This window comes from Strigops habroptila, chromosome W, assembly GCF_004027225.2.
Source record: "Strigops habroptila isolate Jane chromosome W, bStrHab1.2.pri, whole genome shotgun sequence".
Lineage (NCBI taxonomy): Eukaryota > Metazoa > Chordata > Aves > Psittaciformes > Psittacidae > Strigops > Strigops habroptila.
In genome coordinates, this window is record NC_044301.2 from 16227264 (window position 1) to 16246884 (window position 19621).

Here is a 19621-nt window from a genome sequence, read left to right on the forward strand (position 1 = left end):
GCTGCGATTTTTTTTTTTTTTTTAATGATACTGTTTCCACAGCAGGGGAAGAGAGAACTGATCCTGAACATACTCCCAGAGAATGAATGATCACAAGAAACTGGATTAAGCAGCTCCCTTGGATCTGGTGCATGATTTTGATTGATTTGATTTTTAAATTCTTTTTTTCCCAAGTCATCATTCATATTTTATTTTCTGCATTTTTTAATTAATTTTTTTCTTTTTTTTCACCTTTTGGGGGATTTGCAAACCGAATTACATGCATGTCCAGTGGGGGAAGGTTTAATTTTGACGATGGAGGGTCATACTGTGGAGGCTGGGAGGACGGAAAGGCTCATGGCCACGGAATCTGTACTGGCCCGAAGGGTCAAGGTGAATATTCGGGCTCCTGGAGTCACGGCTTTGAGGTGCTGGGGGTATACACTTGGCCCAGTGGCAACACTTACCAGGGCACCTGGGCACAGGGCAAGCGCCATGGCATTGGCATGGAGAGCAAGGGGAAGTGGGTATACAAAGGAGAGTGGACCCATGGATTTAAGGGACGGTATGGGGTCCGAGAATGCACTGGAAATGGGGCCAAGTATGAAGGCACCTGGAGCAATGGATTACAGGATGGCTATGGGACAGAGACCTACTCGGATGGAGGTAGGTGCTGCATTGATGATTTCCTGGCTGGGGCGGGCGGTGCTGCAGGGTGCAAACCTCTAAACAGGGACTCTGGGGTTAGGCTAGAGTCTGGGAGTTTAGAGCCTGATAGAGTGGAGGGAGGGATGCTCATACCCCACAGGAGACAAAGAACCAGACCAGCATGGCGTCAGCCCAGCTTTTTGCCACAGGTAGCCCCATATGTTCAGTGGGTCCCTGGGTGCCAGGTCCTCCCCCCCTCTCTCCTTGACCAGGGTTTTTGGGGAGGGGAGCCAGCTGCACTGGTGGGGGGGATGCCCAGCTCTTGCCCAGCGGTGGTCAGAGGACAGGGTGGCCAAGCCATCAGGAGATGACCCAAGTTGCACATGGGATTTGCAGTTCTCACTGCATCACTAGAACCTGTAGGATTTGCATCAAAGCAACCCAGGGTGGGGTGGGGTGGCGGTCCAGGGCAGATGGGTGCAGCTTTAGTGCTACCAATGCTCCCAGCGAGGGGCTGGGGTCTTTGCATGCCCTGCAGGCCCTCCAAAGGTAGTCCCACACTTAATAATACCAGGCAAAAAGACTTTAATTCAGACAAGAGTCTTACATTCCTAGTTTTACGGCTTAATGCTTAGCATAGGGGCTCAAAGGGATCATCAAAGCTATTCTCTGCCATCAACGCATCTTAATGAGATGTTGAGGGGAAACTGGGATTAAATAAAAAACAAGAAAACCCAATTGGAGTGACCAAAAAAACCCCAAAATATTGCTGGACTAAACAAGCTTTAAGGCCGAACTAAGAGAAGCAGCTGGTGCTTTGCTGTAAGTGGCTGTATCATCCTCTCTCATGTTTTGTGGCTACTTCCATCTCTATTGCCACCATAATCTGAGGCAGGCCTACCTGCCAGTGGCCGGGGGCATTCGGCAGCACTGCCCCCTTGTTTCCCTGACAAATGCGTCCATCTAAAGCAGGCTCATTTTCATTATTATTTTATTTAAGATATTATAATTTTCAAGGACTGCTATGTTAAGGAAATTGCAGCATTGATGAGCTCCACCACAGCCTTCCTGAAAGGTGCTGCAAGACCTTTCTCTAGAAAACCCAGTTGGTTGCTTTGTGATTATACAGGGAGGCAAGATTAAATGTTACCTGCAGCTGCTCTTTTATGCTCTGGAAGGGAGAGGTGGAATGATATCTTGATTTTTAATGATAATTTTGTGCTGGTGGCTTTCTCCTAAAGGCGAATATAGCTATAACCTTTTGTTTCAGCTGCCTGGAATAATGCTGGGGTCTGAGCTGGAATCTGCCGGGTGTGTGTTTGCAAGCCATTGATAAATCCCAGCAGTCCTTCAGTTGAGAATAAAGCTGCTTGGTTAGAGAATAATTGCTGTCTCCCACATTTGAAGCGGTCAGGAGGGGATGTGGGGGGGTTTCTGCATGCTTCCAATCTGAGGGCTATCTCCCTGCTCCCCTCCTGTCATCCAGCCCCTGCCGGGGAGGGTTGCAGGAAGGTGGACAGAAGTCTTGACAAACTACAGGTCTTTGAGGGCTGGGTGTTGCAGGGCTGGCCCTGTCCCTGGCACACACGTGCCCCCACTCCAGCATGCTCCCTGTCAACTGCAACACAGCAGCGATATGGGAATCCTGGGGAGCATCTCCAAAAGGGGGTGGCTTACCAGCAGTTTCACCATTTCTGAGAACCTACCAGAAGCAAAGAGCTTTTTCTTCCATCTTGTCAGGCCAGTCTGGCTTCTCAGTGCTTGGGGACTGAGAAGCTATATTGCATGTTTGTCATTTTAGGAAGAGGTAGGAAGATCAGTGGGAGAAAAGGGCAGGGTCTGTAGCAAAATGCTCCCTCAGGGACTCTGAAACCATCCTAGGAGGAAGGAGGAGGGGAAATGCAGAGTGATGGTACCTGTGGCCAAGCCCATCATGCACACCCCATGTGTGCCCCGACTGGGCTCCTCTACACCAGCTTTCTCCCATTTCAGTTGGGCAGTCACCATGGAGTGACTGAACCTAGCCAAAATTGCACGTTCACCAACTTGGTTGCAAAAATATGCAGAGGCCATGGCCCTTTTCCAGTTGCCTGTATTGATTCTGGGTAGAAAACACCAAAGTTGGACATCCCCAGCCTTTTGGACACTGAATGCTGATGAACTTTGAGCATTTGGATGCAAGAAGCTGATGTGTGCAGGAGCTCTGCTGGAAGGGTGGCTGTGTAGTTATGGCACAGGGGAGGCAACTGTTGGGAAGGATGTTTCTCATTAATTTATTAAAGTTATTGCCTTCATCAAACTGAAGTATCCTAGAATCCTTGCCCCAGCATCTGTCACTTGCCACCCACAGATAAATATTCATCCCTTGCATTATGTTTTTTTAGCACATCAACCAGGGCTAGGGGATGGGTCCCTAAATGCACAGCAAGGCTCAGGAAGTGACATGCCCCAGAATTCATGGGTTTGGCTCCAGTTTTACCATTTCCTTGCACAATAGTGGGTGAGGACAAATCCCAACACTCCACCAACTGTTGCCAGTGCTATCTTGGGGAGTGATATTTTGCATGACTGATGTGCACCTGCATTGGGCTTGGACGTAGGGTAATGGTATGTGGTGGCCTGAGCTGTGTTGCCACCCCCCTGCCCTGGCTCTGCTCTCCCCCCCACGCTGGGTGCTCACACACGCACGCACGCTTCCCCCACATGCAGCTTGCAGCTCTCACACCTCCCACACGGACACACTCATCGCCATGCACACACGCCTCTCCTCCCCACGCCGAGACACCGCTTCGCCTCTCCGCTTGCATACTCACATGCACGTGGTCTGCCCCCAGCCCGGCACCAGCCCTCTCTGACCCGTGCATGCATCAGATGGATGCAAACTGTGTTCCTTGAGCCGCGTGGATATGTGTCCATCAACACAAACCTATCCCACAGAGCCCAACTAAGCAAATGCAGCCTCGCTGTTCCCCTAGAAGCCCACACTTTGCCAAACCTCCCTGGCACTGCTACACACCTGACCCATGTGTGGCACATGCATGCACCATCCTGTCTTTCTCCTGCACACACACACTCACTTGGACACCCCCAAACCACAATACTGCGGACATGTCCTTATCTTTCTGCCAAAAATCCCTCCTGCCCCCACCCAGAAGCACCCTGATATTACATAAACCAGGCTCCCGAGGGTTGCTTCAGTTGGATGCTGGAGTTGCATCACTCATTTTCTGGGCCTGATTCAACCCAACTCTAGAGTGGGAACAGGATTGCTCCCTTGTTTCATGTGAAAGGGGCTGCATCCACCTGAATCAGCACCGATGTGAGCCAGAACTGCTGCTGTGGCCCTTGCTGGAGCTGGTGGAACCTCTCTAGAGCAGAGGGTTAGAGACCTCCCATCAGAGATTCCCCTCCTGAGCAGGTCTGGAGATCAGGAGACATCTCAGCTGGTTTCTGCCTTTCTGTAACTCCTTGGACACTTTGGAAATATTCAGGGATTTTACCCTGGGGACAGTTAGAATTGTAACTGCAGGCTTGCCATGGGAATCCTAGGGCTGTACATTGGGTTTAGGTTTAGCTGCTGAAACCGTGGTTGTGAGGATGGATGAAGTGGGGTGGATGAAGGAAGCCCCAGATCTGCTTTTGCCCTTTCTGTCCCTGCCAACACTTTTTCTCCTCCCTCCACCCCTCCCCAGCTGAACATTTGGGATCTGAGACTGGACAGGGGCTTGGGGAGGGCTCCAGACCCTTGCCTGGGTCCCCTCTGCCCAGCCAGCCCTCAGGGAACGGCTCACAGCAATTCCCTGGCCTGTAGGTGTCCATGCCGGGTCACTCCTGCTGCCACCCCCTTGCTACATCCCAGGTGCTCATGTGCTCCATGCAGCCTTGTTTCTCAGGAGGGTTACCCCAAAACAGACAGGCAGTTGCATCGTGGTGTTCATCTTGTGATATCCTCCGTGCCCACTCACCTAAATGAATCATCCCTTTGATAGGTGAGTGAGATATAATTAGTGTTTTCATTGTTAGCATTGTGTGAGCAGGCAAGTAGGTTTTCTTGGCCCGGGCTGGGAAATGTTCCTGCTTTGCAAGCGATGGGGAGAGGGAAGTGGTGCAGTGGGAGCTGCTGGTGTGGGCTGTCTCACAGCCTGTCCTGCCCCAGTTTCCCACCTCTGCAGTGGCACTGGTGACACCTCCAGCCACTCTCTTAGTGGGTGCACCAGGAGCTACCAACCAAATGGCTTTGATATGGTTGAGGAGGTGAAAAACATGAAATATTTGGCAAAAAAAGGCCCCTTGCCAGTGTAAAGGGCTGCTTAGGGGGGATGCACTGGGGATGTGGTCGGGGACCTGCTGGTCCAGGAAGGGGTTTTGAATGAACCACCTGCAGCCAGTGCCTCTAAGGGCAGCGACATCTCCAACAGCTGCCTTGTGCCTCTCTCCATACTGGGGTTTTCCACAGATTCCTCTACAGCAGCAGGGAACCAGCTAGCGAGGGCAAATTTCCATGCAGCCTATTCATAGCACGGATGTCAGAATTACCTTAAAAGTATCAGCTCTCATCTTATTTTGCTGCCAGGAAGGAATTGTTGATGCACTTTAAATAGTGGGTGGAAACAAGCAAATACAAGTGTGCCCTGATTCCCCATCCTCCTGCTTCCTGCGGAATCCAGACAACCCCCTAAAAGAACCTGATAATTAAAAATAAAAGCTATGAACTTTGTTGATGAAGCATCTTGCTGTCTAGATTTGGTATAGAAGTTGCTTGCAGTGCGACAGCAGTTATAGGAGAGCAAGAACTGAAACATCAGGACCCACTGAGCATAGAAAAATGAATCAAAATACTAAATGAAGATTGTGATCAGCATCATTAAAAATAAATGATATGAACTCATGGTAATTACTTATCTCACTGGAACATGCTGCTTAGTTTCAGGTACAGCTCAGGACAGAGGAAGAAGGATTTCGACCCCAGGGAAAAGTATGTGAGATAGAAACTGTCAGACAGGCTTAGACCCTCACTCCATCTTCTCAAGGGTTTTACCCAACATGTGATGCTCCAGGGGATGATGTAGGACCCCAACCTTGGGGCAGTCTGACCTCCTTACACCTCTCTCCCTGACCCATAATAGAGGGTGATCTAAGTCCTGAAGCACTGTTGTAATATCCTTTAACTGGGGATGGGTTTCTCATGGCTTTTAATGTAAATCTCAGGGTATTTGCATGTGATTTGATATCCCATGGGGCTCCTCATGGCTGGGTGACATCTGGTCCTGTAGCTGAACAGTTTTTTCCCTTGAAGCTCCTGCTTGTGGAATCGTGTGATTTTGCAAGATTTTCAGCTTCATTTTTGAAGCAAGGTTTCCACCCAGACTATTTCATAAAAGTCATTCTTACGGGCTTGGAAACCAGCAGACGAGAGCTAAAAATGCCTTTGGTTTAAAAATGCCTTGATTTTAAAATTAATCTGATGATAAATTTTTAATGTTTTGATCAGGTAACATTGATGTAGATGAATGATCTGTATTAATGTAGGCATGATGGAGATGATACAGAAGCTGGGCAGGATGGGTCTGGTGATGGTCTTAGAGGAGGCAACACTGTGGTTTAGCATCTGTCGTGAGATTTAGCAGGTTTTGCCTGTTTGGGGTCTGGCTTTGGCACTGACAAAAATTCTGAAAAATAAAGGATTTTTTTTTTGCAGGAGTTTGCAATAGTTATAGGAGAGTCTCAATACTAGTTTGCCCCTGCAATAAGATGTTTAACTTACTTACAATTAAAGTATTTGTTAAAAAAAAAGGGGAGCTTGGAGAAAAAAACCCAAACACTTGAATGGCAAGTGGTTATATTTTGGGGTTTGATATTGGCTTTTCAAAGACAGATTCTGCACTCTGAATCAAAAATCCTTAAAAATTGCAATTGATGCATGAGCATTCCCTTAGAACAGCCACTCCTTTCCCAAAATTATTCCCTAAAGAGGTTCCACTTACTCTTAGCATACAGCAGAGCATCATGAATTTTCATGAATGAGTGAACAGCCAGAGCAAGGTCCCTAAGTTTGCAGACATTTGCACCAAGATGATTACTAAACAGGTATAATTTCCTGTTCAGGACATCACTTTGGGTCTGCATGGTGTTTCCCTGGCCAGTCCCTGTGGAAAATTACTTAATTCCTTCAGCTGGGCTTATCTTCATAGGTAGGACATCAGCTTTGGGGCTTTGCCCCATTCCCTGTCCTGCCGTAGGTTTGCTGTGGGCTGTGCAGAGCCACTTTGTGCCTGCAGCAGGAGGCACATACATACCTCGTTTTTGTGGAGGAGCTCATCCTCCACCTTGCACTGTGCCTCAGTTTCCCATCTGTAAGTGCAAATATCATCAGTCTTTGCCCGATGTCTTTAATTAATTGGAGAGACATCAATTTGATAGATGGACCACTCGGTGGATAAAGAACTGGCTCGATGGCCGCACGCAAAGAGTTGTGGTAAATGGCTCAATGTCCAGTTGGAAACCTGTAACGAGTGGTGTCCCTCAGGGATTGGTGTTGGGACTGGTCCTGTTCAGCATCTTTGTCGGCGACATGGACAGTGGGATTGAGTGCACCCTCAGCAAGTTTGCCGACGACACCAAGCTGTGTGGTTCGGTTGATATGCTGGAGGGAAGGGATGCCATCCAGAGGGACCTTGACACACTTGTGAGGTGGGCTGATGCCAACCTTATGAAGTTTAACCAAGCCAAGTGCAAGGTCCTACACCTGGGTCAGGGCAATCCCAGGCACTGCTACAGGTTGGGTGGAGAAGAGATTCAGAGCAGCCCTGAGGAGAAGGACTTGGGGGTGTTGGTTGACGAGAAGCTTAACATGAGCCGGCAGTGTGCGCTTGCAGCCCAGAAAGCCAACCGTATGCTGGGCTGCATCAAAAGAAGTGTGACCAGACCGTATCCTGGGTTGCATCAAGAGAAGTGTGACCAGCAGGTCAAAGGAGGTGATCCTGCCCCTCTACTCTGCTCTTGTGAGACCTCACTTGGAGTACTGCATACAGTTCTGGTGTCCTCAACATAAAAAGGACATGGAGCTGTTGGAGCAAGTCCAGAGGAGGGCCACGAGGATGATAAGAGGGCTGGAGCACCTCCCGTATGAAGACAGGCTGAGAGAGTTGGGGCTGTTCAGCCTGGAGAAGAGAAGGCTGCGTGGAGACCTCATAGCAGCCTTCCAGTATCTGAAGGGGGTCTATAAGGATGCTGGGGAGGGACTCTTCCTTAGGGACTGTAGTGGTAGGACAAGGGGTAATGGGTTCAAACTTAATCAGGGGAAGTTTAGGTTAGATATAAGGAAGAAGTTCTTTACAGTGAGGGTGGTGAGGCACTGGAATGGGTTGCCCAGGGAGGTTGTGGATGCTCCATCCCTGGCGGTGTTCAAGGCCAGGTTGGACAGAGCCTTGGCCCACATGGTTTAGTGCAAGGTGTCCCTGCCCATGGGAGGGGGGTTGGAACTAGATGATCTTAAGGTCCTTTTCAACCCTTACTATTCTATGATTCTATGATTCTAATTAATATGCTGCAGAATTCAGAGATAAGAGGGGGTGTGTGAGCATATCAGGAAGGATCCTTCAGAAGATAAATGAGCAATTATTTGCAAAGCCTAGTTACTTCAGCTTGGTTTGGAAAAGTGGATGGTGGACACTTTGGGCAATGCAGACCTCATTCCCAAATTTTGCTGAGTGGCAAAAGCAATCTGGGAGGCTTGGATCGCTACCATTGACAAACACTGTCACTGTAACAGGCAGATCTGGCTGTGCTTCAAGGATGGGACAGAGGCTACAGAGGAACCTGCCCTTTGAAGCCTTCTGCTCCCATGTCTGTGGAAGCCTGGGTAGCTGTGCCCCTGTCACTGATTATTTTAGCTAAACCTGGAAATATCTTACATTGACCCATGGCAGTGGGTTATTTGTGTGGGTTTTTTAACTTAATGATGGGTAAGGAATATTTTTCCAAGTGTTTTGACTTTTTCCAAGGTCATATTGTGATAATAATATGTACGTGTCCACCACCCTCAAAATGCTTTACAACATCCTAAATAACTGCTTGAATTTCTCCATATGAGAAACTGAAGTGGAGCAAGGCAGGGCAGGTCTGTGCAAACCTCCCTGCATGCTTTACCCCATGTGCTTGCCAGGGCTTCATCCAGCAGGACATGGAACTGGTCGTCTTGGTTCGGGAAAAGTCTGTGAGCAGCCTTCAGTCCATAACGCTCCTACTTAATGGTGTTCCTGGACTGGAGCCAGAGGGCTCAGCGCCTGCAAAATGCCAAATCCTTGGTACAGGGAGAGGGAGGAAAGAAAATGCAGCCATTCCAACCACCAAAATACTGACTTCTGTCTCCTTCCAATGCCATGGTAAAGATGAACCAGGTTTATATCCAAGTGCATGATCCCACCTTGGGCCAAGGGAAACCCCACCTGCATTGCTGGGCTGTGAGCAGCCCATCATCCTAATTTTTTATGTGCAAAAAGGCACCTGGTATGGATTAAAATGGCATCAATGAAGTGACTCTTTGCCCAAGGCTTCGGCCTGGTGTGCTGTGTGGGAAGACCAAGCCACAAGCTGGTTGCCTCTTCCCAGTCATAGTGAAGACCTTGTCTGCAAGAACGAGGAGCTCCCACAACAGTCCTGGGCCCACGAGCACCCATGTGAGCCCCACCACAGCAGCTGCATCCCAGAGAGATGAGCCGGAGTCAGAGATTGGTCTCCTCCTTCCTGCTCCCCAGGAAAATCCCCCAAACTCTTTGGCAAAGACAAGGAAATGAATGGAAATCTGTTGTTCTTCCTGGTGTCTGTAATCATAGATCCCCCCAGAGCACTTGCAGATAGGAGCTAATTAGTTTTTCCCAATATCCAGCTGAATTGCTGGAGTGTGGCTGCATCATCCCTGTTTCCAGCAGGGAACACGAGGCGCAGGGGTTGCACCCAGCCATCTCACCACCAGCTTTGCATGGGGTCCCACTTACTTCCCTATTTCTGCAAGGTGCAAACCAGGGCAAACTGATTTCAGGGATTTTGGCATTATGGGGACAATAGGAGCAGCCCTGCAGACTCTCTGCTCTCTTCCCAGAATGAATTTTAGCCTCCTGAGCCAAATGCTGAGAAAGCACTGAGTAACTGCAACAAATTAGATCAGATTACTTTTTGGTGCTTGTCATTTCTCAAAACATATGATCTTCTGCTGGAGAATCAGGAATGATGCTTCAGAGGCCAGTGACTTCCAGCTTTCTGCTTTCAGCCTGCCTGGCTCCAGCCAAGGATGGGACTCTGTATGGTCCTCAAGGCAACGGAAATTCCTGCAGGAGTTTAAAAAGCCATTTGGAAACAACCCAGCCTTGCTCCAAGGGGAGAGAGCCAAAAAAACCCCCAAAACTCAGGCTTAAGAACACAAGCAAAAGTGGCCAACAATTGCATTGCTCATTTTCTTCTCTCCATGTTTCTAACCCATCCCGACTTTCCCCATCTTTCCTACAAGCCTGTTCCCTTTCTCACATTCCAGCTGATGTTTCCAAAAGGTGAATATTCTCATTTATTTTCTCTGAGCCTTGGGTTATGCCCTCTCCTTATCTCTGCTCTGCACCCTTGGGTGCATGTGGCCACATCCCCACCCTTCTTGGAATCACCTTTATCTTGGCCAAATCCTCCTGGAGCAATTACACCAGGAGTCAAGAATTCTTCCCCAGGGTAAAACCGTGGTGAGCAAGAGCACATTCTTCTTATTCCCTTGAGCTCTTATTTTTCTGCAAAATTCCCATTCCCAGGTCAGGATCGGGCCCTCTTTTCAGCAGGATCATGGTGGTGGCTGAGATTTCTTGGCTTGGCTGCCCAGTGCTCTCCAATCCCCCAGGAATTCCCCCCAGCCCTACCCCTGGCTGCACAGCTTGGCTGCCTGCAGCTGCCAAGCACAATGCTGTCCTGACCACATAATGGGTGCTGCATTTTCCCTGATACAATCACTCCATTAATCTCATGCAATTAATGCTTCAGGAAGATTTTGCAAATATCGATAGTACAGAAGGAGCTACAACACAGAAATGGCTGCTGCTTCGGTTGTATTACCATAGGAAGTCACAAATTACCTACCTCAGGAGGATTTTATTTCCATGACTAAGACTTTCTTGGTTGCTCTTTGTCCTTTTTGACCAATGCAAAAGGGCCACTAGAAATGGGATGAATATTTGTGGCATCTTCGAGGCAGCCATAAGAGTGACCTGCATGGGAATGCATGCATGCATTCTTCCCCAGCAATTCTCCTCTATCACAATGTCTTTGCCTCTTTTCCATATGGACCTGGCTTGGGCAATGCAATCAGCTTGTGGCCAGAATTGCAAAAGTGTTGGCTTGCTCCCTGCTTCCCATGCCAATGCACACAGTTAAAAGAGGGTATCTGCTTTTCTGCCCTGACCCTGGGAGGTGCTCAGCTCTCTACATGTGTACTGAAGTCCTTGAGGACCTCCATTCAGCACCTCAGCAGATCAGTCTGGGGACCTTTTGCATCAGATGTGCTCATCCCATTACACCCAGCCCAATCCTATGGTCCCCACTGCACAGGCTTCCCATTACACGCTCCATTTTCAGCCCCCAAGCAATGAAACGGCTATAGCTGTTCCATCCTGGCATGTAAAGTGGAAAATCATAAACCCCTGCCTCCTCTGCAGGGAGAAAGAGTGTCCCGGCTCCTTGTGAGATTAAGCTTTGTGCGTATGTCTGCAAATGTTAGGGGGCAGAGGTTAAGCCGAGCAGTGCAAGGGGAGGAGGTGGCGTTGCTTAGCAATGAAGATCGGATGGCTCTGAGACCTTCCGGTATTCATGGACAGATCCCAGGATATTTAGGGGTTTAAAATATAATGAAGTCAGATGAAGGAAGGAGTGCTGCTTGGGTGAGGAAGGACAGATAAACTCAGCTCCCTGGAAAGAAGCTCTTTGATCTGCTGGAGGCCATGAAGGTAGCCAGATGTCTTGGTAGCCATCAGGGAGGTGACCATGCCCTCCTAGGCAATCCCCAGAGGTAATCCATGCTGCTGCCTCCAGCAGGGAAGCAATCAGGAGAGCAACACCACCCATGAAAGCAGACTTGGGGTTTGGGTTTTGCTCTCTGATGGGAGTTGCTCTGTGATGCCGGGAGGGGAGAAGCAGGATGGACTGGCTGGATAGGATGACTCCTCAAGCCCTTGCATCCTCTGCTTAGAAAAATCGGTCTTGCCAAGGAGATGCAGAGATTGCTCCTGGCAGCTGTGCAATTCTAGGAGTAGGTTTTAAGGCCATGCAAAGATGACAGCTTCCTGGGCACCTCTGTCTTGCTGGAGATACGCTGCAGCTGTAACCTGCTGTGACCAACTTGCTGCCTCTGCTCCAGCTGAGATGTGCTGTCACACTTGCTCCGACAGCCCTTTGTTCTGCTCTTTGCTGCTGCCTCTGGTTTTCAGCAAAGGGCTGTGTCTGCTTTACGGTGCTTTAGTTTATTCCATGGGTTTTTATCAGCTGCAGATTTGCTGGGGACGGGGAGGTCAAGGGACCAGCCAAGGGAAAGGAAGTCCAGGGCACAGGCAGGGCAGGCTCTGACAGATCTCATGCAGGACCTTTTCTCCCTGTCTCCTTGCGCACACTGGCATCTTTCCCTGAAACCCATTGAATTCACCTCTAGGGGAAACAGGAGGCTGAGCATGATGCGAGGACATCCCAATCATCTTGGGGGCTCCCTTTGCAGGGGTGCTCAGGGCGCTGGGGAAAATGTCTCTCACCCAGCTGCTGCCCATCGCCTGCTGGTTGTCCTGCCAAGATGCTCTATGAAGGAGCCAGAAAGGGGAATGAGATGGTGCAAGGTCTGCAAAGGATGGATGGACAGCAAGATGGTCTTTCCCCTGCCACAGAGACCATTCCAGGGTGCTGCTGGGCATGGAGAGAGCCATGGGGGCATGACATCAGTTGTTTCATGTTCTTGGGGACCCCAAAATGGATTTGTCTTGGGTTCAGCTGTAACAGTTATTTTTCTCCTTCTTAGTAGCTGGTGCATTTCTGTGTTTTGGCTTTAGTCTGAGAACAATGCTGATAACACACCAATGTTTTAGTTGTTGCTAAGTAATGCTTCCCCCCACCAAGGACTTTTCAGTCTCTCATGCTCTGCCAGTGAGGAGGGGCACAAGAAGCCAGGAGGAAGCAGAGACAGGACACCTGACCCAAACTAGCCAAAGGGGTATTCCATACCACAGCACGTCATGCCCAGTATATAAACTGGGGGGAGTTACCCAGAAGGCCCAGATCGCTGCTCGGGTTGGGCTGGGTATTGGTGGGTGGCAAGCAATTGTATTCTCTCCCCTTGTTATTTCCCTTATCATTATTATTATTGGTGGTGGTAGTAGTGGGTTTGTATTGTACCTTAGTTACTGGACTGTTCTTATCTCAACCCATGGGATTTACATTCTTTCGATTCTCCTCCCCATCCCGCCCAGAAGGGGAGGAAATGGGGGGGAGTGAGCGAGCGTCTGCGTGGTTCCGAGTTACCAGCTGGGCTTAAACCACAACAGGGCTGCAGCAGGGCAAGCCAGGGTCACTGCTCAAACCCAATCACAGGACATGTCTGATGTCTCTTCTGAGCTGTTTGCCAGCCATCTTGCCAGTTGTCCCCCATCCTTCTCCCTGCCGACACTGCCACCAGCTCCTCACCCTGCCCCGCCGGTGCCTTCCATAATCCCAGTGCTCTGCCTCCCTCCCCAGTGCTAATCCTATAAACCCTCAGTAAATACTGCCCACCTGGCCCTGCCTCTCCATGTCTCCTCTCCAAGGAAGTCTTTGTGGGGTCCCCCAGCTTGGGGCTGGCATTGTTTTGAGGTGCACAAGGCTGTCACCCACATAATGTAGCAACTTGGGGGCACTGCTTGCATTGGAGCACTGGGAAGGATCCCCGAGCTCCAGGGTATTTGTGCAAAGCACTGGCAGCTATTCAGTAAGATAGCTGATGCACCCCAAAATGCACCCCAAAATGTGCCTGGGTGCTGGTTTCACGCTCTCGGGAAGCACCTTCTGTACTCAGGGTGAGCTGCTCCAGCCTGTACCCCTCTCCAGAGCTACCACTGAGCCCCAGAGGCTGGGTAGTAGAAACCCTAAGGGAGTCCTGGGGGTGGGATCGGGATGAGAAATGAAGCAGAGCAAAAGGATGCATAGCTGTAGGGTTGGGATCGCTCCTTGCAGCGAGAGTGGGGTTCATCTGGGCTGGGGGCGGTCATGGCCAGCACAGCCTGCTTTAATAATCCTTTCTGCTGGGCTGTTGGAAAATGTTGAGAGGGAAACGCTGCAGCAAAGTGGATAGATCTTAGGGAACAATATTTTTGCAGCCAAAAGAGCTGGCCGAGGTGGAACCAACGGGTTGCTCATGTCTATGAATCACAGCCTGATTGCTAACAGCAAAGAGCATCTTGTGCAGAGAGGGGATGGAAAGCCTTTATCAGGCTGAGCCAGTGGTAGACATCCAGGCTGGTTTCATCTGGGCTGTTTTGGATGGATTCACACAGGGTTCACTATTTCAGCATGTCTATTTTAAGACTCGTTTGGCATGCAGGAGCAGGACTGGCATGAAGGGAGGCCCCGATGCTGCTGCCTGCGTCCGTCCCAGCATTGCCAGCCAGGATTGGGAAGCAGCAGGGCAGCCTGGGGCTGGGACCGGCTGCAGCATCCCAGCAGCACCAGTGCCAGGCAAGGAGCCATCCCTGGGCTCATCTATCTGCCCTGCAAGGGCTTAGGCAGGCAGTGAATCACAGAATCATAGAATAGTTTGGGTTGGAAAGGACCTTAAGATCATCTAGTTCCAACCCCCCCCACTGTGGGCAGGGACACCTCCCATCACTGCATTTTGAGCTAGTCCAGAAAAGATTAAGCCGTCCTAAGAATAAAACCAAGCCACACAGTTCAACCAGCTGGGATGAAGTGTGAAAGCGTGCCAATCGCTGAGCTCCAGGAGGGGAAGGGATTACAAACCCTGGGGAAGATTACCACCGGCCATTTCAGTGCACAGGGCAGGCATTAAGCTCCGGTTGTGCTTCCTCGGCTGGGTGGGTTTCTTGTGCCTCCATTCACAGTGCTGCAGTGTGGTCTCGTGTGTTTTTCATCCCACCAATGACCAATTAAGCAACTCCAGTAAGTGCCCACACAAATGTAGGAGTTCAAACAGGGGCACATTTCCAAGGAGAATAACCAAATGGATCTCTCCCCATGAGGCCTTTATTTCTATAGAGCAGCTCCCATCCGCTACATGCCGGATGAAAGGCACTATGTATATAAATAAATGCATTGTAATAAATATACCAACTGCTTTGATCACTGCTGGCAGCATGGACAGTGGACAGGATTGGATTCTGCTCCCGGATAACAATTCCCCTACCCCATCTCCCCACTCCCTTCCCTTTCAAATGAGGGGCAGTTCCTCGAAGCATCGCTCCCTGCTTGGTGATACCTTGGCTGGTTTCTAATATTTCTGTGCTGCAGCTGGAGTGCAAGCCTGCAATCCAACCAAGATGTTATTTTTTCCTCCCATAACGTGACATTACAATCCTTGTCACAGAGATGGGACTGGGATTCAGAGCTGCACTTCGCTGCTCCCACTAACCAAGGGCTTGCAGAGCAGTTTGATGTCATTAGCGCTCCACAGGATGCCATGCCATGAAGCCCCTGTTTGCTTTTGTCTCCTCTTCCCAGGGACATACCAGGGCCAGTGGGTCGGAGGGATGCGCCAGGGTTACGGCATTAGGCAGAGTGTTCCCTACGGCATGGCTGCAGTTATCAGGTCACCCCTGAGGACGTCTATCAACTCCCTGCGCAGCGAGCACACTAATGGCATGGCAGTGCACCCCGACTCTTCGCCAGCAGTGGCTGGCAGCCCTGCCGTCTCCCGGGGTGGCTTCGTCCTCATGGCCCATAGCGATGCTGAGATCCTCAAGAGCAAGAAGAAGGGCATCTTCCGACGGTCACTGCTGAGTGGGCTCAAGCTCCGTAAGTCTGAGTCCAAGAGCTCCTTGGCCAGCCAGCGGAGCAAACAGAGCTCTTTCCGGAGTGAAGCCGGAATGAGCACGGTCAGCTCCACCGCCAGTGACATCAACTCCACCATTAGCCTGGGTGAGGGTGAAGCCGAGCTCTCCATCATTGAAGATGACATTGATGCCACCACCACTGAGATCTATGTTGGCGAGTGGAAGAACGACAAGCGGTCGGGCTTCGGGGTGAGCCAACGTTCGGATGGGCTGAAGTACGAGGGAGAATGGGCCAACAACAAGCGCCACGGCTACGGCTGCATGACCTTCCCTGACAGCACCAAGGAGGAGGGAAAGTACAAGCAGAACATCCTGGTAAGCGGCAAGAGGAAGAACCTCATCCCTCTGCGGGCCAGCAAGATCCGTGAGAAGGTGGATCGGGCTGTCGAGGCGGCTGAGCGGGCAGCCACCATTGCCAAGCAGAAAGCAGAGATCGCAGCATCCAGGTAAGGTGGTCTCCGTCCCAACATGATGTCTCAGCAGAGGTCCTGCCCCGATGGCTGCGGTTTGATGGGAGAAGTGGAAAAAGACTTTTTGCAGTATAGGTGCTTGGTGGAATGTTTTAGGGAAACTACTGGAGGCAGGCAAGCATTGCAGTGGGTGTCTGCCAGTGCAGGCAGTGGTTGGTACTGGCTGAACCACAAAGTGGGAGCAGGCAGCATCCTGGAAAGCCAAGCTGCTGGGCTTGTCCAGGTCTCATGGGTGGTGTTCAAAATGGGGTAAATCCAAGCTGATTTGTCCTTCTGCTAATTCCAAGTGGGCTGTGGATGCACACTCTTCCCAACCCAGCTGGCAAGGCTATGCAGGGTCACCCAGAGCGGTGCAGCCTGTGCAGGGGGTGGTTGCACCATGTGTTGCGTGAAAAGGTAAAATAATTTGGCAGAAAATAAACCCCCTTGCTTTCCAGCTGGTCCTCAGATATTAGAGGGGCTGGGTGCAGCTAGGCTTAGATTCTGAGTGATGCCCAATTTACCACTATCAATCAGTCCGGTCGCATTCAATATATTGAATAATCACGATTCCAGATGCACTAATAGTGCACTGCACCTTCAGTCTAATCGTGCTCACGAACTAGCACGGCCACACTGAGGGAGCTGGTTGCGTTCAATGAGACATTTATGATTAGCTACTTAAACAGTGCAGTTTATTAAAGCAACAGATACAGGTTCTTGTGGATTGCCGGTGATAAATACACTGTCTGCAAAAGCACGTGCAAATAATAGGGTATACAACCGCGCGACAAAGTTATGAATAATACAGCCTGGCTTTAAAGTATAAAAGTAAAAAGTAACTCTATATAGAGATTCCTAATTTTCCTGGGGAAGCACTGGATACAGTGCAAGTCTTACCCAAAGGCGCCCCTATGGGGGGGGAGAAAGGTCCAGCCCGTCGACCGGTCCCAGGAGTCGAGAGTAGTCAGCTGATGGGGTCTTCCTCGGCTCGTCCACGATGATGTCTTCCCTAAAGCCCCCCACTTTTTGGGTCATTTTTATACTATTTTTCACTTTCAAGGTGGAGCTTGAGTGACTCTAGTCATACATACCTTTATTGTTATTGGTGTAAATTTTCCTCGCTTCGCTTTTAAAGGTATATGCCACAAAAAATTCAAAGAGCATGCTCAAAGAGGGGTAGTCTCACTTTGGAGGCGGGTAGCATTGGAGGTGGAGGTGTGTTTTCATATTAAAATGCATTATAATGAAGCAAAGTTCACACAAAGGACAGCATTTTGTCAAAAGATGACAGACCATTGGCTCAGGGCAGCAAGTATGCAGCTTATCAGTTTTAAGTACCCCCTAGTTCCCATCTCTGCTGGTGTTGGGACAGAGTTTGGCCGCAGAATCTCCACTCTGCTCCATCCTCCGTCAAGCAATGTTGTCACGGGAACCGCTGTGGAGTGAATTCCTGGCATACCACGTGCAGCTGCATCTTACCCTGAAAGTCCGTTTTTCCTTTATGTGTGAGCAATGCTACATTTTTAAATATAAGTTTAATTTCTAAATCATACTCAGTAATTATTCCACACCATGGTGGGACTACACTTGTGGGTCATGGTGTGGGGCTCACAAGCTGATAGCTGTCACTTAGGAGCTATCAGGTTATTTACTCCATTTCTCCCTAGCCTCTTTAATAAGCAGGATGATACCCTTAGCAGAAGAGCTCCTGAGATGATGTTTGCTCATATCCTCTGTCTGACTTATAGCCAAGAGGAACCATCCCAAGGTTAGCCTGCACTGGGAGGATGCCCAGCTATTTCTGTTCCCAAAAGAAGTTTCAAGTGGAAAAGCAGTCAAATCACTGGCTGCAGCTGATGCTTGAGGAGGGTTTGCCCTGCCTGAGGCTCTGCTAGAAAGTAGCAGATCTGGGTGCCCAAATAATCCTTACAAGCCTCAAGAAGCCTCTTCCTCCCTGGGCTGGCTGTAGCCATCATGGAACTGCTCGGTGATTCAGGGCACAGACCTGATCTGGCTGAAATGAGCAGGAGGGAGTGGGAGAAAGGAGTAATGTCTAATTTAGGTTGAAATAGGGTCCAACTCCCAGCTCAAAGCAGGGACAACTAAGCACCTAGCCAGCCTAGCTGGCTCCCAAGATGTGTCTGGAGCATCATGATTTGCAGCAAGCTCCTAGAGAAGAGGTGAGCTGAGGAGGAAAGGCTCCTCTCTTGAATTCAAGGCTCTTTGTATCACTTTCTGGATATGGTTTATTGGAGCATGATCATTCCTTTCTCTTTTATGAGCAAATGCTACATCTAGCAGCCAGGCTAGGGAAAAAAGTCTAGGGCTAGGCCAAAACCCAGGTACCTCCTCAGTCTCCTGTGCTGGATTAGTTGTTGGGTCTGGATCATTTGTATGCAAACTCACACTTGAAAACTTTATCAGCATGTCTGATGATGACTTATCTGCAATATGAATGAGATTCCCAGGCCTGCTTTGGGAGCATATTTGGGCTTGATGATGTTTTTGAGCTGATGTACCAAATTGTCAAAGCTTTGAAAAAAAAATCCCACTAGATTGCCAGGTAGGAAACAGACTGCAGAGCAACAGAAAGACCATATTTTTTCCTGTCATCTGGGGATGTGAATGCCTCAGTACGAATGCCTGAATCCTGGAAATGTGGAGCTCTAGTCCGCTGTGGGATGCCAGGTCTAAGAACCTGAGCATCCTCCATCCCCAGGTGGTAATGGTCCTGGAAAGCCACGAGAGTGGGAGTTGGAAGAGATATGAACAGGCTCAACCCCAAGGTCTTGGAGGGTGTCTTGGGTTTGCAATTCAGCTGCACGCAGGAGAGGCCCAGGGACTTCAATATGCCAGTCTGAAACCTGTGATCCTTCAGCTCGAGCTCTTCCCTTTTGTGAGGGCTTTTGCAGAGACAGTCTCTCAGCACACAGAACCAAAAGAGAGCAAGCTTTTACAAACCTAGAACCAGCTAGAAAGGCTTCCATATAATCAGTCTGATTAATTTTAAAGATTCTAAATGAATGAACACTCCTCTGCAGTGCCCACCCCAAGTTGCATTGTCCAAATGGAAAGAAACGCACAACATCATAGGCAGTAGGTGCATTGGTGGAGGAATACTGATGCTCATTTTGGTGGCTCTGGGGCTCAAGGGTACAATATCCCCTGTCTAATACTAACGTGAGCTCTGGCTTACCAACACCTGGGGATTTTATAACAGCACTGGTGTGTGTCTGTGTATGTGCATGTGTGTGTGTGTATTCTTTCCTGTCTAATAATAAGGCTGAGTTCACTATGCAGCCTTTTCCTTGATGGGGGAAAATATGTGCCCACCCACGTATTTCATTAAATTTGTAAGATTTCAGTATTTTTGAAAACTCTACCTCTTTGTCAGATTTGGTTGGAATTGGCCAACACATTCAGAAGTTATTAGTGTAGGAGTGATGGCATATAGATATATAAACAGCACAATCACGTAAGTAAGCCCCATTT

At 49.5% G+C, this 19621-nt stretch overlaps 1 protein-coding gene across 1 annotated transcript in view; it reads left to right on the top strand.

Annotated features, from left to right (window-relative positions):
• The first annotated feature begins 263 nt into the window (after positions 1-263).
• LOC115619083 (junctophilin-3-like) overlaps positions 264-19621 on the top strand; it is a 45172-nt gene continuing 25814 nt past the window's right edge. Inside the window, exons 1-2 of the mRNA XM_030511113.1 lie at positions 264-645; positions 15346-16123. Of these exons, the coding sequence (XP_030366973.1) occupies positions 264-645; positions 15346-16123 (1160 nt within the window). The remainder of the gene's footprint in view (positions 646-15345; positions 16124-19621) is intronic.